The sequence below is a fragment of the Lampetra planeri genome, chromosome 11 (assembly GCF_965212315.1).
Source record: "Lampetra planeri chromosome 11, kcLamPlan1.2.h2, whole genome shotgun sequence".
Taxonomy (NCBI): domain Eukaryota; kingdom Metazoa; phylum Chordata; class Hyperoartia; order Petromyzontiformes; family Petromyzontidae; genus Lampetra; species Lampetra planeri.
This window is the reverse complement of record NC_136117.1, coordinates 12,478,866-12,501,961: the sequence shown is the minus strand read 5'-3', so window position 1 is coordinate 12,501,961 and position 23,096 is coordinate 12,478,866. Positions and strand designations below refer to the sequence as shown.

At 47.9% G+C, this 23,096-nt stretch overlaps 1 protein-coding gene across 4 annotated transcripts in view; it reads right to left on the bottom strand.

The window, feature by feature from the left end:
- Nucleotides 1-1,319: 1,319 nt before the first annotated feature.
- LOC144721331 (transcription cofactor vestigial-like protein 4) overlaps nt 1,320-23,096 on the bottom strand; it is a 56,715-nt gene continuing 34,938 nt past the window's right edge. For all 4 annotated transcript variants that reach the window (XM_078598872.1, XM_078598871.1, XM_078598869.1 and 1 more), the window contains 3 exons: nt 13,576-13,825; nt 12,010-12,133; nt 1,320-5,778 (listed from right to left, as the gene is read on the bottom strand). In XM_078598872.1, the coding sequence (XP_078454998.1) occupies nt 5,303-5,778; nt 12,010-12,133; nt 13,576-13,825 (850 nt within the window). In that variant the 3' untranslated portion in view covers nt 1,320-5,302. The remainder of the gene's footprint in view (nt 5,779-12,009; nt 12,134-13,575; nt 13,826-23,096) is intronic.

Below are 23,096 nucleotides of genomic sequence, written 5' to 3'. Positions count from 1 at the left end.
AGCGAAGGGGCTGCCCTCCCCGTGCCAAAAACCACCGAGCGCTGAGTGCCAAGTCCAAGAATTTGCATGCGAGGTTGCCAACAATAATTTACACACACACTCGCCTGCCACACACACACACTCGCCTGCGTGTGTGTGTGTGGTGGCATTTGTTGGGCGTTTTTCCCAAGTGTGCTGTAATGCCACGCCACCGCATCCTGGCATCATCATGGGCCATGTTTTTTTACTCACACGTGTGATGTCGCACGCCGTGCCGTCTCCATCCATCCCACGTGTTTTCCATTGTTGCGCCACGATGTCCGACGTTTCGCGCCGATCAACGCGCGGTACAACCTGAAAACGCGCCGGGGAAGGTTTTTTTGCATCGGTGGCCCACGGAGCCCGCTCTGAGCAGACCATTTTTCCGGAGCAGATATTGAAATGGTGGTTGAATGTCCCTCGCCAGTATCCATTTACGCTAAAGACTACGGGGTAAATACGCTTAAATAACATCAGCAAACAAGAGGACTGCGTAACCACGTAACGCCGCCGTTGGATTATTTTGTATTAAATATTTTTGGAAGAAAAACAATGAAACATTCCACGGGCATTTTCTCATTCGAGTTGTGCCACGGTGACTCATCCACTCCGCCCTCCACTCGTGCGTGTGTTAATAGATTCATATTAACAACCAGAGCTACTTAAATACACTGCTCAAATTCAATTTGAAGCAAACGCAAATGACTGTTTTGGCAGTGGTGTACAGGCATTATTGAGGGTGACAATTTACCGCAGTCATCATCATCGTCGTCGTCAAACATTCTCTCGCAACAGAGACATCCGTGGATGGGCTCGTGTTTCTCCATGGTGGAGCGTTGGGTACAGTGGTTAGCACACTACAAGATGGACCTGGCCAACTTGAGTTGGATTTCCAGTCACAGCTAACGTCAGTGCTGAGCGACATCCGACAGTCTTGGACCCCACATTCAGCAACCTGCACTGACCTCTGCGATGGTGAAGTGTGGTCATTCAGCAGTGGATTAACAAAAGGCTGTAGTTTATAAATAGTATCGATAAATTAACATTTCTCTCAAGAAGGGTACTTTCCCTAATGTGTTGACCTTTCATGCACTTTTCCGTTTGTGAATCGGCATGCATGAAGAGCATCGTGGACTTCACTTTGCGTTGACTGCAACTTTTCCACTCGTAAACATGGCACCTGAATTGAAAGAGCCACCACAGCAAAGAGACTGATTGGGAACGCGTTTCAAGAAGGCGTGCGCTGGTCTCAACAACATCCCAGCAATTCCACTCGCACACACAGAGTGCCGCACCAGAGGTACCTTTGTATCCGAGCTTTATTGTTCATAATGCCTGCATGTACAAAGCACTAAAAAAAAAGCAACATTTTGTAAAAAAATAAAACGAATCGCAATGAAGACCGAAGACATTCAAGCATTAGAGTAGCGCTTCCTTGCTAACGTGATTGTAAATGCACCCAGGCTTTTCTGCAACCGGCAAAAATAAATTTATATATATTTTTTCCCCATTTATATCTAATCTGGCTCCATTGAGCCCCAATGTGAAATTAGGACATGTGCCCCTTTTGTGGAGTCGTCTGGATTTTTTTAGAGCAGATGTATCACCCGCGTTCGCTCGCTCGCTCGCACACAGAGCTTTATTTGAATATTTGAAAATGTGCAGGTCACATGCAATTTCGATTCCCCCCCCAACCCCCCAGAATTACGTTGTGTAAAAAATTTAATGTATCGGCAAAAATAGTCACCCTTTGCCACCAACACCCCTCCCTTAACAAAGCGACAGCAATAATCAAGAAAGGCAGAATTTGCCTCTCAATTACTATTTCAAAGAAAGCGTGTTGTCAGGGCATCTCTCAACATTTGAATCAAATCTATTCCGCTGCCCTTGAAAAGCTAAACTAGTTCCCCTCTTCCTCTTTGCTCATCCGAGACATGCCAGCACGGGGGGCCAGAACGGCGACGGGTGGTTTTCCACCGAGCCAGGACAGACCCAAACCGTGCTACGGTGGCCTCACAAGACATCTGAATCTGGCTCAGGGCCAAGCCACGTTTGGGGCGGTGCTAATGACCGGTGCGAGCGCGCGTGACATCGGTCGGTACAACTGTTGACACGACGTCACCTGGATGCGTCCTAGCATCACGAATCGTGTGCGGCGTCAGCGGCACGGCTCAGCTTTGTGCAGTGGAAAAGCAAAGCCCGTGCTCCCCTGACCCACGCCGCGCTTGCTCGGCACAGCCGCAGCACGGCTCGGCTGTGCAAGTGGGAAAAGAGCTGTGACGACGAACGGAGGAATCGCATACGAGCGTGCGTTTTTTTACACAAGAGCTGTAGACCATGAGCCAGTTTTCTCTGTTGTTCCTGCACTCAGGAATAACTGCCCCAAGGGTACAATTAAGACCGACAACCAAGAAAGAGTCAACTCTCTCATAACAGTTCTTTTTTGCGATAAAAAAAAGACAGCTATACTTTTTTTAAGTCTAAAAATAAAAAATAAACTACATGTGCCTCGGTATGAATCCACAAAACAAATTATGTTAACAATATAAACTTGTATATTTATATAAAAACTTTACGTTTAAGTAATGCTTCGTCATGTCCAGCATTAGCTAAGGGTTGCATGGGATTCAGCACATTTGTAAGAGACAGCAACCAGGCACACACACGTGGCTGTGCCCATGTAAACCATAACTTTTTAGCCCCTTGTATTTTTTTGAAATGTTCAACATTTTGCCCCCCACCCCGCTCTTTATTTGAATTATTTGTACCCCTTACACCCATCCAGCGCCCCACCCCCCAACTTAACCAAACTCAAACCCGGCCCACACAGAGCCATTATTCCAACAACAATAACCATGCTAGGCGCCCGCTATCCCAAACCCAACAACAGCCGCAAAAACGAAAAGATCTTGGAGGTCCCATCGAGGACCAGAGGTTTACAAGGCTGCTTTAACAAACAAACAAAAAAACACATACATTATTATTTATTTTAAAATGCCTGCAGTTGTCAAACAGCAGAAGCCGAACCGATGACATTTCGACTGAAAGTAAAAAGCGTCCATAGCAGGAACGCAAGACTTGGAAATCAACTCCACACGCTGGTCACCAGCCTAGCCGTAACGATTTTACAAATGCTATAAATGATTTACGGATTAAAAGTTACCGAAGGGCAACTGTAGGTAATCCAGCCCATTAAATGCATTCAAGCTTCGGGGACGAAGGCTGCAGCTCTGCTCGGCCGTCCTTGCGGCATCGCAAGGCCCAGATGTTGGAATGTTCGTTTTTTGACAAAATGGTCCCAAAATATATTTAAAAAACGGCTGCATGAATGAGATAATCTGGCGGAAGCGTTATTTGATCGCGTTCCAGCCTCACATTCACGTTTGTCTATTAGTTTGAAAATTAATGCGTAGGTATATATATATAAAAAAGTGTAATACGGTACAGATAACGACAATATCGCGACACCAAACCTAAAGCCTATGAAAATGGGACCAATGGAAGAAGTCTTCACTTACTTTGCGTGACCTTTCCAGGAAGAAAGGGGGTGGCGGGGGGGGGTGCTGTCATTTTAAAGATCAATCGACATCCACGCACTGCGCATTAAAACGGCAAAGTTGAAAAGCGGCATCCAAATTCTGATGAAATATCTGGACATGGGGTGGGGGCAGTGCCAACGGAGGACTGGATGGATGATGGATCACATCTTTACCCTTTCTAATACTTGGGGTGAAGGCTGGAAGTGAAGTTTCAATAGAGTTCGTACAACTGGAGCTGAGACGCAAAGTCAATTTGGCCAATTAATCGACTCGAAAATATAATCGACGAATTTACCCGGGGCCCCTTCAAAAGGTGGCGACCCTCCAAAAAATAATGGTGGCATCGTAAAGTCCCCTTGCCTGTCACCTTTCCGTCCAGCGGGGCATTGATGGACCAGAGCTGACAATTTTTCTTCTCCTCAACTGTTTCAGTGATTGAGTAGCGGATCATTGAAATAGTTGGGTCGCCCAGCTCTAGTTCTAATATCGGCTCGTATGTATATGTTTTGGTTTGTTCGTTTAAAAGTCTGTATATGGCAGTACACACTTTAACCTGTGTCAAACACAAAACGCCAAGATGAGACACTGGAAGTTCCCGCCGGTTACCAATTCCAGCATCGTCAATTCAATCCAAACTGACAGTATAAGCAGTACACAACATTCTGAAATGCGACAGACGTCCTCATTAATAACTTACCTCCCCCTTATTTTAGTGCAAAAGTACCCAAAGCACAAGCACGCACTTAATGCAATGAAATGTACAGAGTTCCGAAACCTCAACGAGGTCTGATGGCAATTGGCCACCACACGTTTTATGATGGCAGTACAAACGGCGTTTCTTTCAGGCATCCCTTTGACAACAAATAAAAAAAATGGTGCAACTCTCCGGTGCGTTTTCAGGTTTGAGCCGCACGCATTGTTCGGACTGGTGTCCGACGTTTTGCTGCCACGTGCTGAGAGCTTCTTCAGCAACGGAACGGGCAGTATGACCCAAAAACACATCGGAGAGCTGCGAAGCACAGCCGTAATGAAAACGGATTTGGTCTTTTTTCTTCATAATGGATGATTAAATATTCTTAAGCCGTTTAATCACCTCTGAAGCTCAAACTTGACCACTGCTGTTGAAGTTTTCGTTTTGTTTACTCAAATCGTGTGACGATCAAATTGAACGTTTTTAAACATCGCCACGAAAAAAAGTCTGGGTCGTAAAGATCCAAATCTCTCTTGAACATAACAGGATGTATACAAAAACTAAAAGAAACTTGCAGACAGTTTTCATAAAAATAATAGAGTACTCGAGTATTCCAGCGAATTATTTACTTGAGAGTACAGAATGTAAAAAAAAAAAGTTCCAGTATAAAAAAAAACAAATTCCAACACACTTGTCAATCGCATCGATCTCCCACAAGCGAGTCAGCGGTGAAGGAAGGTGGGCGTGAGTGGAGGACAGATTTAAAGACATTTCCATGGATTTAAGATTCCGATCGTGGCAGCGTTTTATTCATGCGGTGCGGGTGGCCTCCATGCGCATTGCGCCGGGGAGTGATTTTCAAACTCGGGAAGGAAACTTAGAAAACTGAAACGAGGGAAATAACGAGAAGAAACGTGCGGTACCGCGGAGTCCGAGAACACGGCCCACGGTGCACTGGGGACTCAGTCAACAGTTCATGCCCCTGCCGGGACTTTAACGCTGACGGAACGGCCGTTTCTTTATTGTCATCGTTGGAATTTCGTTTTTGCGGTCTTCACAGCAGCACGCGGGGAGAGGGCGCCCTGTGGCTGGAACGGTGCGGCGATACCGCCGCCGTCTGCCCCCCATAGGCCCGAACGCCGGACTCGGACCGAACCGCAGGCGGCGGCAGCAGCAGCAGCGGCGGCGGCGGCGGAGACGACGCCGCGGCCGCCGCCGCCACCGCGGACGGCGTTAGCGGCGGCGAGAAGGGGAACGGCGGCGACGCGGGGTGAGGACTCCGGTCGTCGCCGGAGCTGCCGCTGCCCGGCGAGCGCAGCCGCAGCCACGTGTCGCCCAGCGCTCGCATGAAGTGGTCGTCCACCGAGCCCGTGACCGACACGCGGTTGGAGGCCGGTGTCGGGTCTCCGGGACGGCACGACGCCACCCCGGCCGCCGCCACTGCCGTCACCGTGGCCGCCGGATCCCGGTAGTCGCGGCCCAGACTGCGGCGGAAGTGCTCCTCCACCACGGGGTCCGAGCTCATGGACGCTGCCGCGAGAGAGAGAGGAGGGGGAAGGCGGAGAGGCGACCAGCGCCGTTGTGAGTTTGCTTCCCGACTGGCGATAATCAAATGACCCGGAGGGTAGAGCTTGGACAGTGCTCGGATGGGTCGCCACTGTGAGTAGCAGGTGTGATAGGGTGCGGGGCGACGATGTCTGCACCCGAGTGCAGTGTGGCAAAAACCCATTGTTGTACTGTACTTGTGTGCTCCCACGTCTATCTTGCCTCCACCTTCATGAACCCTCACTGACTAGACCCTTCAGCGGACATGTTTTTTTTATTTTTATTTTACTTTAATTAATTTTAATTTTTTACCTACGTGACTTTACCGAAAAAACCTAAGAATATGTTTATCCACTTTAACACGTAGACTTTCGCTGTATTTCCCTGCAAATATTCTCTGCATGTCGACCAAACCGACATTTTTCATCGTCGTAGTTAAAATCTTACCAAATTTCGTGGAAACTAAATTGAAAATTAGTTCTTGGAGCATTTATTGCTGACGGGACTAATGCCTTGAACTTGGGTGGGTGGCCAGATTTTAGCCCAGGATATCTTGGTGATGTGGCTCTGTGCTACGATACCTCAGGAAACCAGACAGACTTATTTTCATAGGCCATTCATAATCTCACGACAACAACTTTGGGTCGACAAGCTTTTAAGTTATATAGCAAAATATAGATTAATTGCACAAATAGATTTTGTTGGCAGCAGTCATTATAGTCACGCTCAGTTAAAATCATCTCTGGCCCGTGTTTCACGGTCATGATGTGTAATGACCTGTCAAGTTTAGAGCCCCAATGAATTTTGCATTTGTGCCCTTTACTTTCAGCGTATTATTTTGTTATATCTCAGGAAGTCGTAATGCATTCGTACGGGCCAAGTAAGACATATCACGCACAAGATACACAAGCCAAGGATGTTGTTGTTGAGTGGAGCGCTGCCAACTCTGTCGAGAATCCCATATCGCGAGACAGATTGCTGCGAGGCGCAACTCTCCAACAGAATAGCGGCTTTGACGTGTTCCACACGCGGCTTCTTTCTCCTGCCGGCTCGTCCGTCCATTGCCAAGCGGTTGTTGGCAAAGGGGAACGAAATAATTCCTGTAACATGATTTCCTACAGCTTGGCGATATCTCGGAGTACTGTCATTTATACTGTTAAATCCTTCCCGCGGTATAAAACACACTGTGGCCAACGCAACAGCTGATGGGTTTTCATTGGGATGTTTTAAAAAAAAAACATTGGGTGCCTCCAGGCTGAATGCATTTGCTCCCAAACTTGCCTGGCTCTGGTCGTGTTTTCATGGGCCCATACTATTGTGATTATTTTGTTCTCACACGAGGAGAAGACGGCAGATCCTGGCAGCCCGATTGTAAACTGTGCATGCTCGCGAATGCATGTGGGAGTTGTTGGTTGCCTGGCAACAAAGAGAATAGTTAAGATTTGGTCGGGCGTTTCTGCGCCGACTGTCAATGCGACAAAATAGACAATCTAGTTGCATTCGCATTCATCCTCCTCGTCATCATCATCAGCCATGCTCAATCGATTGCTGGATGAAGGCTGTTCCGAGCTGTCTCCATCCCTCGTGAACCTGCCATGCAGCAGCGAGCAAATGGGCCGATATCATCGCTCCATCTCCGCAGAGGACGTGTCTCTTGGCCACATTAATACAGACTTCAAAGCAACACACAAATGTGCAAGTATGCGGCATATTACTCTGGCTGGTTTAAACAAACAAAACCGAATTTGTCCCTTTGTGCTTATACATAAACATGTCTCGAAGGCTAGAGATCCAAATGCAGCCCCCAAAACTATTAATAGGTAAAGGTGCAAAAGTTCAGCTCTGAAAGTCCTTTCTCATGCCACAGCCAGTAGTAGCCATGGACAGAAATCAATCGAAGCCACTGGAGCTGAGCACTTTTAAATCCAGATTCAAAACTCATTTCTTGAGAACTGCCTTTCGTGTTTAGTTTGTTGTCCTTCCCGACGCACCTCCATTTAGCGTGGTTGGCTACGTACGGTACGAAAAAAGTTCAATATACAAAGATACATACAGAAGGGCCTCCACTCCAGAGTGCTCTGGAGAGCCCCTTCCACAAGGGTTTTGGCCTCTTCTACCACGCTGGCCAGCAGCCTTAAAAGAGGTGGGACTAACCAACACTTTAATTCACCACATGGCGATCTGCCGATCTACTAAATGTGGTGTCAACCCACTTACACTGTTGGGTGGACAGAGTGCGCGTGTGGGATTTAAGAAATGTGCCCCATTCTTTCAACTGTCATGCCAGGAAATCGAACCAACAACCTTTGTATTGCGAACCCCAGTGGCGCTAAACAATCGTCCGTGCCAGCGTCTCAAAACGATTAAATACTCCACTCCAGGTTTCCTTGTGCTGGTGCTCATGAAGGGCTCCTTTATTTCCACCGTGCCTTGCCCCTTTAAGGAATTGAGCTGCATTGGATGGATTTTGTTTTTATCACCCTGGCACACAGGGGAGCTGTTGGCTTATTAACAAATGGATCCCAGATGCACGCTGACTAACCAAGAAGTCATAGAGACGGCTTTGTTTTTGGAACATCTGGATTTTTGTGGGGAGTAAATCGGCAAGAGAGGTGAACGCAACATCAAAACAAGATCGCGGAGGAGCTTACGTTTCCTGACGCGTCCCAATAAACAAGACCGCCTTTGGCCACCACGGCAAGAAACGACATCCATGGGCCGGGACGCAACCCAAGATTGTAAACAATACTTGCACTGGAGCACAGGGTAGCGCTGCGGTGTCAATCAAGCATCGTGAACAACGTTAATTGATGCTGCCCTATAAAGTGTAATGGCGAGCACACCGGCCTCGCAATCCGAGAGGTCGCCGGTTTGATTTTCGATGCGGCAGTTGAGATAAATGGGCGATATCACGTTCAAAGAAAATAACAAAAATAACATTAGGCTGATGACGACCGCTTGCGTTGAGATCGAAACGTCTAACCAATCTACGTGACTTTACCGAACAAACCAAAGAATATGAATTCCTGCAGTCACGAAAGCTTCAAGTCAAGATATAAATGGGCAAGTTTCTAACACAAGGGTTGTTGATACTCTCACGTTCAGCCCGGTTTTCACAGCTGGGTCACCAACTCGCTCCGGCTTGGTGCGATTGACGCCGCAACAGAGCTTAGCCGGAGGTGGGGAAATATATTTTTCTCGCTTCCCCACTAGAACCGCGACGCCGGGACTTCCCTTCTAAGAGGCACAGCTGCTCAGAGGGTAGCTCTCCCGAACCTGCCCTCTTCGAACACCAACGTGTCCCACCTACAGTGTCTCGTGAATGTTTGCCGGGAGGTCCACACTCCTGCTTCGCACACATCTGCTCGAGGCACTCCTGCCCTGCCGGCCCGCTGTGGCTCTTTTCAAGTGGAGTTGACACCTCTCCACCCGAGCATTCCCGCACCTAGGAAGCCAACCCCTGTCTGCTTAAGACGCAGTTCTCCCATCTGCTTTGCTGCCCCATGCAGCACCAGCAGCTGCCCCTGCCTTGCTCCGGGCCTTGGACCTCTCAAGGAAGAAGCCTCATGCCATAACCAGATATCCAACGCCTGCGTAGGGAAAGTGTCTTGTCAAAAAAAAAAACAACGACAACACTGACTCCTGGTTCACGTGGAACAACTCGGGGAGAGAGAGAGCACTTTTGGGAGGTCAGTCAGGCAACCGGGCCCTTCCCTAGACTACACCAGGCTCACACTTCCGTTTTCCACACCACGAGTAGAAACGCCTCCTCTCCTGGACTTCAACAGAAAATCCTGCACCCCATTGTCCAGGCCTAGGTTGACGAAGCTGGCTTGTCTTGGCATAATTCGGCTCACCACTGCAGCATCCACCAGTGGAAGCACCGTCAGGGCTTCCTTCTGATCTACTGCTAAATGTGGAGCTGGTTTAACCCAAGCGTGCTCTCACCATATCCAGCACGTGCTGGTCCATGGGCACACCCGCAAACCTGGAGGCCACCGGCTTTTACAAAAACAGGTGGCTTTTTGCCCTTATCAGAATCATAATCTTTATTTAGACTCCAGGAGGAATCCGATGAGATATGGAGCATCCTCTCCGATGGAGGGGGCCCGGGGATTTCACCCCGAGGCCATCCAATAGGCCCCCATCTTCAGCATCTTTGCGTCCCCTGGCAGGAAGAGCCTTTGCGAAAGACTCTTCTTCCACGCTTGGCTCATCCGAGAAAGAGCATTCTCCATCCTCTCTGGGCACACCCGTGACTCTCTTGGGGGTGGGAGCTCTTCATCCGAGCACTCCACGTCTTCCTCAGGGTCCCTCCTACTTCTTCCTCTTCCGGGTCCCCAAAGTGCCCTGAACCTCGCCTACAATGACATTGTGGCTAGCTGCGTCCAGCCTTGCCTTGGGCTACCTCCAGGACGAGATTCAATATCTCCACTCCCAGGCCTCCTACGGGCCTGGTACAGGATGGATTTCAATTGTACCAAACCGGAGGCCGTCTGTGACCGACGTTGAATGAATGATCTCCACCTCTGTCCACCCCTGTCGATCGGCAAGTCGCGTGAGGTAGCGTAAAGTGTGGGCACTCCCACCACTTCCAAGATGGAAGAGTAGGCCAAATACCCTCTGGAGGGGCTTTCTAGAGCTCCCTCCAGAGGAAGGCCTTTCAGCAGCAGTGGCGTCAGCAAGTAATTGCACAGTTGCACCGTTATTGATCTTATTTTTAGCAATCGGTAAAACCTAACTTGCACAAAGACAATCGATCTTGTGAATTTTGTACGATGCCACTTTGGTCTCACGCCGGCATACGAGCAAGCTGTGTAGTTTTCCCAGCTCCCAGATCCATGCCGAATGTTTGTAGAAATGCTGTGAGAAGCTTCGTTGCAATTTTCTTCCAGCTCAAAGGCAGGAAGGAAGTGCCCTCCCACAACAAAATTAAAGGAAGCCCTTTCCCAGCCGAGGTCAATTGATTTTTGTTTTCCACACGTACAACAATTATAGGGTGCCCTGGACAGATTCAGACACGCAGATGGGTGCGGTGCCGCTTTCAGATTACATCAAATTAAAAACATGCCGAATAAATAACTAAATAAGTCTAGCAACTTGCGTAGAGCGCATGCCGCGCCAATTATTGGGAAGACCACTTGGGAGTTTACACACTGGCCGGATGTGCCTCGGCATTAACCTTACCCATATTCAATCGCCCGCGAGGTTATTCAATTACGCCGTGCGATGGCCTGCAGCAAATCTACATGTTGGAGATCACGGCTTTTTTTTCTCCCTCCCTTCCCACGAGATGAATTTGTGTGCCCTCCCGATTAGCGCTGCCTCTCCGCTGCGTCACGCGCAGACTATGGAAATGAACTCGAATAGGCGGCAGTTTGACACGAGAGACGGGAGCACGAATGAGAACGTGTGACCTCCCCCCCCGCCCCCCATTCATTCTGGGGCTTTATTTGCTTTTTTTTCAGCACATTTGCTGAGTACGGGGCCAAAGGCACCAAGAGGCCTAAGCGGCCGGAGTTGAATGTGCGCACTAGGTAAGGGTTGACGTGTCGCCGCGTGAATTGAGCAACGGTGGTGAGAACTTGGGGAAAGAGACGGATGGGGAGGGAATTCCGAAGTCGAGCACGGTGGGAGGGAAAAGGCAGAAAGAGAAGTCAGGATCAGAATCTTGATTTAAACTGGAGGAGGAATGCGATGAGCTATGAAGCTCTATTTCACAAACGTCCCGTATGGGCGGGTCAGCAAAGAAGTGTTGTGGTGGTTGAACGCAGTATGGATGAGATGAAATGGTGAATGTCTGGTAGAAGGAGTCACCAACACGGGTGGAGGAATCAACGAGCGTAGTTCACGCCAACAGTAACCATGGTTGTAGCAATAGAAGCCTTATGAGGGGACGACTGACCGCCGGCAAGCGAGCGGGTGACTATAGTCAAATCTGTATGTGTGTATGTTGAGCTTCGTCCGCACCGTACGTAGCCAATCGTGCTAATAGGAGTTGCTAATTCAGTGAGTGCTGGATCATCAGTCAGCCCGACTGCTTTACGCTGAATTCTATCAAGCGCAGCGAAGTAGAGAACTGGGTGCCTCAGCCAGGATTTCGCTTCGAACAGCAGCAGCAATAATTGTTTGCGGTTACAGACAAAAAGGCTTTGGCACGGAAGAGAGAAAACCGAACGTCTCCGAGACGGGAGTGCACGGTCACACGCATCTCACCACTGGGCTCTCGGCGGTGGCTCACGCTCAGCCCATTGGAGACGGAGATCGGCCTGGAAACGTGGCGCCCGTTGCTGCGGTGCGTCGACGCGCCCGGGGCGCAGGTGATGACGGACGGCCTCATCTGCGAGCGAGATGGAAATAACGTCAGCGTAGGTCTCTTCATCACCGACGCATGCAATGCACAGCGGTGGTTGTTAACAGCCCGACGTCAATCCGCTTCTGGGTTGAAGGCCTCACGGTATCGAGTCGGCCATGTTGATCGTTTGAACATGCTTAGCCACGCTGGCTGTTGCTGAAGGTGGCAGGAGGGGCGGGGACACACAAGGCACTGGTTCAGATATCATCACTACGGCCACTGATGCTAGTCAAGACCTAGAAACGAAACTCAGGTTGCCGTGTTCGGAGTGCAGTACCCTAGCCAACGCACCACACCTCATTCATCTAGAAACAGGGATTGACTCGTGAATTGATATTCCTTCTTATGCTCCCAATAGACATTCAATCATGCATGCAAGTGATACATTCTGAATGCAGGCAAGAGCATAAAAGAAACAACTGTAATTTGTGAATCGAATCGTGACCAATAATCAAAACAAGCATACTATAACTAACTATTAAACTATAACAACTATTTTTATTTTACCAGGTAAGGCCCACTGGACTATATAGCTATTTTACAGAAGCGACCTGGCTATCACAAACGATGGCTCAACAAAGTTGCTGATTGTGGGAAAATGTATTGCAGCCAAATACTCTAAAAGTGTGATGTTGATTCTAACTGTGGAGGAAAAAACCGGAGGACCCGGAGAAAAATGCATGCGACCACGGGGAGAGAGACAAGCAAACTCTAAATATACAGCAGGCATCAAAGTCGGGATTGAACCGGCGAGGTATTTACTCCATAAATATATATAACACTGGTCAACACACGGTTTTAAGGTCATTTTGGGGTGCTGATTCCAAAACTGGCATCAGTTTTTGTCTATCACATCAGGTGTTTGAGATATCAAATATTGTATTTTCAAAAACAACTTCAGAAGAAAAATATTAAATAAATGTGGATATCTACGTAAAATGATATTATAAACACACTATCCTAAAAATACAGCACCATATTTTAACACTAAAGCAGTCACTGACTCGCAACAACTTGCAATCATAAGTGGCAGAGTTAATTTCGGGTAAAATCAATGTTCAAGTTCATTTATTAGGTATAGCCCTGTGAGCCATTCGGCTCTTGAATCGGGTGCAATCGCAACAAACAAAAACATGAACAAAAAACATCTTAAAGTGAATATGTGACTGAGTGCAAACAGAAAATCCAAGAAAAGACAGCAAAATATTGCAGAAAAAACACCGTACACCAACGCTGTGTGCAAAAATCCCAGTGGGGTATGCCGATAGCATAAAAATGAGATGTGCTAGAGAAAATCTGAGATCAGATTTGGAATCCCTGGCCTGGACTTTTACAGCTGCAAAAGTCCAGGCCAGAATTTTTTTTTTTTTTGACCGGTGTATAATTCGTAACTAAACATCGCAGCGTGGCATCGAACGCGCGCCTACCTGCTGCAGCAGAAAGGCGGGGAGGGTGCCGGTGCGGAGGAACGGCGCCCCGGAGCGGGCCGCCTCGCCCGGGCTGGAGGGTCCCGGGTTTGGCGACACGGCGAGCGCCGGGCTGCTCGAGGCCCCGGCGTATCGGTACGCCGCGGCGCCGGGCAGGTGGCGCGGCGGCAGGGACGCGCTGCGCACCAGCGGGCTGTGTCCTCGCGCCTTCTCCCGCTCGCGGATGTAGTCCACGCTCGCCGACTTGCTCCTGCCAGAAAGGTTGGGTGGGTGCCGGGCCGTTAGCGATCGTTTTTGTTTTTCTTTTAACTCGGGTGTGCTGTCTGTTCTCTTGTCACGCGTGTTTCCACAACGCGGACGGGACATAACGCGATGGATGTATTTGGGAATACGTATTTTTATATGGCGGATGCGAATTGGATCAGAACTAAGTTGCGCGAGTAGGAGGTTGTACGGCTGCCTCGGTGCAGCATCATGTAAGGCGGGATTCTGCTGGATACTTCTTGATGCTACCCACGCGCCTCGGTCTTACTTCAGCCTGCATACTCATCTCGTGTTATTGTGGACTGTGCTTTACTCGATATTATATATTATAAATTCGATTTCAGTTTTTTTTCATAACGTGGTATTGTTCAGGAGTGCAACTACCCCGTTATAGAACTGACTGGCATTAGGTTTTTATATTTTACAATCTGTTTCGTGAAAAGGCGTCATTTAGTACAACTTGCCGTGCTGTACTGACGACGGCCACCTACAAAGGCATGGAGATGCCATAGGCATAGTCACTGAGTGTACAGGCGGTGAAACTGCACCGGGTTCCACGGGAAGAACAGGCCCAGGTGGTTACCAAGAGGATGGAAATGGTACTAGGGAGCCCTATTTCAATGCCAACCCACGCTACGCGCACTGCGAATGTGACGGCATGAAAGTGTTTGATATGTGTCTTGGGCGCGCAACGATGAGTTGATTAAATAGATTCACGATACACGTAACCAATTGTGCGTGAGAGGAATGATTACGCTCGATTCGTATACGGCGTACGTAATGCATGGGATCGTACGCGACCCCTGAACCCACAAGTTTTAAAAATAATTGATTGCCAAAGAGTGAATAAACAAGTCTTATATATAAACACAAATAAATGTCAACAAATACTGTATTAAGACGGAGGGCAAATAATTACTACTATTAAAACTTCGGATCTCCCATTCATCAAAGGCTGCATAAATAAAAAGTAAAGCAAACAAACTAATTATATAAAATATGAGCCGGGCATATTTAAACAGCAATCGTCAACTTTTAAAAACATATACATTCTGACGTACGTACATACACACCAACAAAGAAAAACGCACACACACGCGCACACGCTTGACCTTTCCTAAACATAAGCCAAATGCGAGGACAAACTGTACATGTGAACCGTCCATAAAGACAAAAAAAATGCTTGCAAGCGGTGAACTTGTTTTGAAAAGGCCGGCTCCCCCACATATCCATTCCCATGCATGCTGAAAGGAGCACACGGGGGACACACTTGACGTGCATGACAAGAGGAGCCCCGCTCCACGACACAGCGGACAATCCGCTAGCTTTTTGGGGTAAAAGCAGCGGGCTGGGTTGGTGGGACGTTTCATACGTTATAGGCCCATAAATGTAAGTCGTTGTTGTTTAGTGGGTGGGTGGAAGTTTGAGCAGGAGTAGTGGGTGGGCGGGCAGTGGAGCTAATATTGGCGAAGTATGGGGGCGTGAGACCCGAGGGACTGAGAGGGGAGGACGAGAGGGAGCAGTGCGAAGTTGGGAAGAGAGACACATTTTTTGTATTTTTTTAGCGCCACTCCAAAATGGCGTTTCCCACGACACTGCCGCCCCCATTGGGCGCGGTGCCAAGCGCCGATGAGGCACGAGAAGTCACCGGGAGCACGGGGGAACACCGTGGAGGAGGCGGAGGAGTTGAAGGTGGGGGGGGGTGGTGCCGTTCGTGGCACGCCACACTACGGGCTGCCGCGCAAATCTGTTACGAGCGAAATTCTCACTTCGCGCGAAATTTACAAAAGTAACTTTTTCGCTTAATAAGAGACTGCCGCGTCATATAAACAACAGCTTTCCGCTGCAATGCCGAGGCGAAATTGCCCTTTGATGCTTCCGTTTACCGGAATTATTTAAATGTGATCAATGGTAAACGATTTAAAATGAGTTAAATGTATCGTCAGATGTTTTGCACTTTAAAAAAAAAACAACACGCACGTTAAACTAAAGATGGGATACATTTTCATTTGAACAAAAAAGAAGAACACAACCCAGGTTACAAAACACCATTGATAAACACAACGTGATTGCATTTTGTAAAAAAATAAAATAACCCAGCATGTTCACTTGGGAAACGGTAAGATAACACGAATCCAACATTACACCTCAGTGAATGCAGACAAAGCCCCCTTTTTGTTATGAAGCTGGCAAAATGCGGACATATTTTTGCCAGGAGCCTTGCATTGCCCACGCTCCCATCGAGCACATGTTTAATTCATCCACTTCATTGATTCGTGGGACTTATAAATCGGGTTTACCCGATAATTTACTTTTTTTTTCACGGAATGAGGCACGTAAGCCCCTCCAGTGAAAGTAATGAGAGATTATGTTACAGAATTACGGGTCACGGTGGGTCACCGGTTTTTCAGGGGCAACAGCCAATTTGGAGGGGGGGGGATGGTGGTGGGGGGGGGGAGGAAATTGGGCTAATTTGTAAAGCTCTAAAACGTGCCACTAATTTAGTGGCTTTATTTGCCAGTTCATTAATTTGGCCATGATCGTTTCGGCGGTCATAACTCCGCAAGAAAGTGCCATGGAGAAGGGCGCGTGGAGAAGGATTTCACAGTCTCCGATTGGGGTGGGGGGGAGTTTTTCTCTTCTTTTTACGACAGCTGTGTACAATTAAGAGAACAAGTAATCGCAGTAACAGTGACTTGCATAGTCAAGCCTCATACCATCAACTCCTGGTACCATAGGTTCCACGTCTCTGGACCACGTGTGTCAATAAGGGTAAGTAATTTTTTTTACAAAGGACACTGCACACTTTGTTAATGCTCTGCGAGTAATTTGCTGCATGTCAGCAAATGCAACATATATCCTATGTGAAGGTGGTGATGATGGAACCTCATTGGGCTGTAGCTCGATTACTGAATGGGCAAATTACTTACACAATTACTTACCATTTCCCGTTAAAAGCTGAACGGAAATAAGATTTTTTTTTCTGTATAAAAATTACGAGCACAGGCTCCAAAGCACCAGTGACCGACAATGAGCACCACGGAAGCATGTACCGAAGTAATAGTTACTGCGTTTTATTAAACGTTAACGGCGTTAAAAAAAAATGCAAAAGTGTGTTTGTGCACCTTTCTGGCTCCCATCTTCAGGAATGGTGCCATGCGCATGCACTTACTGTACACAGCACCAACGTTAAGTGGCGAAAACAAAACCACATGGGCTCGCGGAAGTAAATGAAACGCGAAAACCTAATTGAGTTAGCGGCATCTGTTTTCAGTGCTGGGTGCGTTGCAGTTAGAATTACATAAATAAGCGTACTCCGTGACTTGCTGTAATTCTCACTGAGGGGGGGGGGGGTCATCTTTTTGGCAACGATGACAGTAATTCCCAAGGGCACTTGAGTGAGCTCCGTAGTTATTTGTATAATTTGTTTAATTTACTTTTAATGGGCCAAAGTAATGCACTAAGTCTGAAGGACCTCTCCTACATTACGACTATCGTCCATTGGGCCAGAGCAGACGTTTGGTACCCAACTAAAGTGGTAAACATAACACGAGCGAGTGAAATGGTTGTCACATAATTCACTGTCGTTGGCCACAAAGAGAAATTGGAACCACTCGATGCTGTGTTTCACCTGGTAAGGACCCATTGAGCAAAGCGGCTCTTTTATAAAGATTCCCACCAACGTGGTACCACCTTAGGTGATACCCATAAGTGAATCATCTGGTCTGGACGCATGGACTACATGGAGTATAATAATCTCACCCCTCCCCGCCCCCGAGTAATTCTTTGGTGTCACAATTTGATTCAAGAATCAAGATCTTTCAGTGACATGACATTGAAAGGCAGCGCCTCCAGTGGCTACAGGAGTGGGTGACATGAACCCACAGATCACACACGAATAGAAAAAAACGTCTCTTATTCATACCCATTTAGAAACATGCGTTTAGAGTATTTGGCTGCTATACATTTCCACATGATAAGCCACTTCGTTGAGCTATCATTTGTGGCCAGGTCTCTTCTGAAAAACAGCTACATAGCTTAGTGGGCCTTACCTGGTAAAATAAAAAATAGTTTTGTGTTTTTTTAATTGATGCAAGCATCCTGAGCTTATGAATCATTATCGATTGATGGGCGTATCGATGTGTCGTCGTTAGACAACCCGGCATTAAGCCGCTTCTCACAAAACACGTACAGATGACGCACGGCAAGGAAAAGCGTAATCGCCGGCGGAACGAACGGTGCAGATCACATTTAAACGGGCCACGGCATCGCTTTGGCTGGAGACGCTGGGAGACCCTAAGGCCAACAAAGAAAAATTACATCCCAGACATCAGTTGCCAGTGGAACAACTGTCACGGCTCGCTGCGATGAATTCCGCTTGGAGTTCAGGTAGACGCCGAAGCGGAGGTTTTCATTTGCGCAGATGCTGCAAAGTACCTTGAGCGCAGCCACCGCGACAAGCCAAATCGCCATCTCGCGTCAACGGACGCGGCAAAGTTTCGCCGCACGTGTTCATGATCCCCGACGAATGTGAACAATCAGCATTGCCTTGGCCACTCCGCGTTTGTTTTTTAGCAACGGCGCCGCTTTCCCCGGGCAGCAGTTAGGGCCATATGATGCACGGCCTCTAATGGACATTTCATACACGCACTCGTTTATGCGGGCCAATTCATTCATCCTCCAGGAAAGGCAATTTGTCGTCTTCTTCTTTTTTAGCGCAAGACGAGACGTACACGTGGATTGGATTAAACTCCCATCATCTGCGTGCTCTGACAAGGTACAGCCGCTTAACGGTTTAGATGTTGTTCCACTTCAGAAACGTGTTCATTCGTCATAAAAAAAAACACGAAGCTGACGTTTAAAAATAAAAAAACGGACTAAAAGAATTATTTTCTTTGCAAAAATAAATCAAACGCCTGTGTTGTCGTATCAGTCAGTGCAATGCACAGCTTTGGTGACATTTTAATCTTCGCAAAATGCTCGACGTTGTTAAAAGGTTGAGTCACTTAGCGGTCTGTCAGTGCATTGACAGGAAAATATAATATGGGAGGATGAAAACCAACCCCCCCCCCATAAATAAATAAAACACTATTTCACTTCGGGTTGTGCCAGACCTGTGAGTAGCCGTGTGTTGGAAACTATGTAGGTGACTCACGTTTCAAAATAATAGCTACGCTGAAGCTCCACGGACGATCCAAACAAAATTTGACCACACCACACCATAACCCCCCCCCCCCACGGTTCCCAATGCGGTCCAGGAACCCACGTCACACTAACGTTTTGTATTATTATTCCATTTCAACGATATGCAGTGTTTTCAGACACAAACATTTACAAAGCTATTTGTGATTAAGTTTTCAAATTGCCCGGAGGTGGGAGTGTTGAGCGTTGGTTGTTTGCGGATTTTCCAGTTTCTTGCCACATCAAGCCAAGCAGTCATTCATGATACCTGGCCAAACGTCCCAATGCAGGACCCTTCAAAAAAATAATCTTGAGACTCGTTTTCCTGGGTAAACAGTTGCAAGTAACATTAAAACATATATATTATATGGTGATGATGTATCGGCAGCGGTGCACAAATACAATCGGCAAAAAAGTTCAACATGTTCGTCAATAAAAACCGTGGCTTCAAAAGAAAAATATATAATAGGTGGCGTTCTGGGCGATGGGACTTTGGTGGTATGAAGAGGGGCCACTGCTTGAAAAGTTGGCGATTATATTTTCCTACAAAGGCCACAGTGTTATTGACGAATGTGTTAACAAACCCGTTATTAAAACCCTTTAGAAAATGTAACTTAAGTTACCAATCAAACCACAATGACCCAATCACCTGTGTGGCTGAGCATTCAACGAACCATAAACAAAGGAGCCTTAACTACTCAACACTTTTCCATTCCACTGAATGTCTAAACCCAAAATCGGCCGAGCAGTAAAACAGAACTTGATGCCATGGTTTAAAAAAAATAGAGGAACAAATACGGTCATAAAATAAACTTTATACAATTTTTGTTAGAGACCAAGAAAATAAATAATTTCCTTTTTACCATGGCAACTGCAGTGCTGTTGTTCGATAAATCCAAATCGTGACCGGTCCAACTTGCCACCGTGTGGCCCATAAACTTGTTGAAATGTAAAAGGTGTTCATGAGGAAAGAGCTCTCTAATGTCAGCCTCAACGGGGCCTTGTTTGTTGTGGGCCACAAGCCAAACCCGGGCCTCCCTCCAAGCACATGTGTCTTTACTCGCACCACACGCACACATACGCTCGCGTACACACACGTATACACACACACGCGCGCAAACTCTTTGCTCGCGCACCAACGCACACAGGCAGCTAAGCGCGCGTACATGCAAATGTGGCTTTGCAGCAGCCTTGACAACGGGAGAGCCTTTACAAACGCTCCGATTTGTGCAGCTCCGTTCGAAATTAATTATCACGGAATATGGTTTGTGAATGCGCCAGTCGCGCGTTTTGTTAGGCGCAATATTGTCGCGGAAAAGGAGCCTCGTGAAAGTCATCCGCTGCTCACTCTCACCGGCGTTCGCGCCGAGAGATTCCAAGAAAGTAAAAATGCTGGCGCATCCACGTCCACTACCGGCGGGTCGCGTTTAAAATCTGCGGGCCTTCGGCGGTCCACTGCGGGGCCACCCCTCGGCTTGGTCGGTCGCGGGGATTGATTGACCATACTTCATAACGTTGGCCATTGCCGGTTGGCGAAGTGAGGGTGAGGCGAAGCCCCGACTTAAGACTACTTCATATATCACTGATGTTCAGCCGTGGCCGGCAATCATAAGCCGGGCCACCGGGTAACCAGCGAGGCGCGCTAACCGCTGCACCACCGCTCCTCTATCGCGTAGAAATTGGTAGTTTGTCAATGCGCCGTTTCGGTGCGCCGTACGTCACCACGCTGGGTCATTGCGGGTTTGGCGATCGGGGAACTCTAGCCCAGTTCAGACATCGCTCACCCCACAGCCCAATCTTATGAGTAACACACAGCTATGAATGATTGTGTCAACACTCACCCCATTTTTTACCGAACTCTCACAGCTCCTCTCAACCTGCACAGAACCGGCGAGCGCTTTGCGGTAAGATACAGTGCAACGTTTCGCCGAGCGGCCGATGGCTACTCAGAATATTTTCGCTGGACCTCGCGTTTTTTTGTCGCTTGCGTGGAAGAGAGGGAGCACACCGTTACGTTTCTACGGCGAGGGACAGGAGCATCGCCCCCAAAGGTGTCATCGCAGGGGCAAACACTTTGACTTGACCCGAGGCAAAGGTGCAGCCCTGCAATTGCTTGTTCATGCCACTCCTGCCATTAGGGGGAGCTCCAAGAAACCCCTCTCGAGGGTATTCTGGGACCTACTCTTCACGCTTGCCACACGTCTTGGAAGGAATTGTGAGTGCCCACACTTTTCCCCACCACACGCCATCTGCATATCGCAACGGGAGGTTGAACTGGCTGCCTCTGGGATTTCAAGTCGGAGTGTGCTTCTAACCATTACACCAAAGCAGCCTTCCTTAGCAAACTATGGAATTCAGGCTTGTGCTCAATGTACCTGGGAGCAGTATGTGAATGTGTGTGTCTTTGCGGGGAGCGGTAGTGTATTGGTTAGCGCGCTGCGCTACGAACCCGGCGACCCGAGTCCGATTCCCGTTCATGGCCAACACCAGTGACGATTACCTGAATCGGTTATGGGCATTCCCTAGGTCGACTCAACCTTAATGGGTACCAGGTGCGGTGTGTAAACATCGCCACTGGGGAGACAAAGGGAGCCGGACGTGGTGCTGGCCAACCACCCCCTCATGTGCCATGCCAGCCTTCACTAACAGCACTTGCCCCAACAGTCTTTTAAAGCTATACGGGGGTCTTTGTCTATGTGTGTCTTTGTGCGCACATTATTAGAACGCGTGACGTACCAACAATATTCAGAACTGTTAGCACTCATTCAGAAGTAGATCTGAACATGCACACAGCAGCAATAGCGTATTTAGCCAAACCTGCCAAACACACGCACTCGCTCAGGAAGACGTCATCGTGTGGCTGGGCACCTCGCAGTGTTGACACTGAAGAGGCGTTTAGACAAGAGTTATGTGAGGAATCCCTGGCCAATGCCATTCGACACTGGACACACTGAAGCGCCGCATTGCTCTGGCTACTGATATTGCGTGGACCCTTAACGTGGCTGAGCTGTTTAAAATTCCTCGCTTAAAGTCACCCAAGGTATTGAGCTAATTGATTCTTCCCTTTTTGCCCCTTTCATTACGGCTGCATCAATGTGAAATAAATCACTGACTTATAGATCACACGTGAAAGCGTAACGAGCGGCAGTGGGGAGGTGATTAGCGCACACGGCTATGTATGCAACTTGTGAACCCGAGTTCAATTGCTGGCCATGGCTGACATCAGTGGCATGTGATATCTGAATCATTCCTGAACCCCCCCCCACCATGTCAGCAACCCGCATCTGCCAACATGATGAATTATGGTTAATTCATCATTCATAATCAACGTTATTGGTCGCGAAAGCCTACGTGTTAAACTTAATTCATCATGTTGGATACACTCATAAAAAGCTATTATTATTATTATTATTATTATTATATACATCGGGTAATAACAAATTAATCACAGTATTGTCAATACAAATATCCCCCATCTAGCCTGATGAGACAAGTGGAACAAACGCCGTTCGCAAGCAAATCGCGAAACCATCAAAGCGCACACGTGTGAGATCCAGCCGCTGTGTTTATACGCTTTATAAACCCAAATTCTGTTGCGTTCCATTGCATGGCCCAGCTGGCTTTGCCTCTCTAGTGCCAATGTTTAGCACACAGCTAGCAGCTAACCACGGTGGCGAGATGTGAACGACCTCGCCTGGTATGCAGGAGTTCGTGGGTTCGATCCCAACCCTGACGCCTGCTGTATGTTTGGAGTTTGCATGTTCTCTCTTTCCGTGGTCGTGTGGATTTTTTCCTCCACATCTCATCCCTCCCTTCCTCCACCCTAGTAATTATTTGGTGTTACAATTTGATTCAAGATCTTTCAGTGACATGGCAGTAAAATGTAGCGCCTCTAGTGGCGACAGGAGTGGGTGACATGAACCCACAACGGAATACACACGGATAGAAAAAAAGTCTCTTCTTCATACCCATTTAGAAACAAGCGTTTAGAGTATTTGGCTGCTATATATTTCGCTTCTGAAAAAAGCTATATAGCTCAGTGGGCCTTACCTGGTAAATAATAATAAAAATTGTTA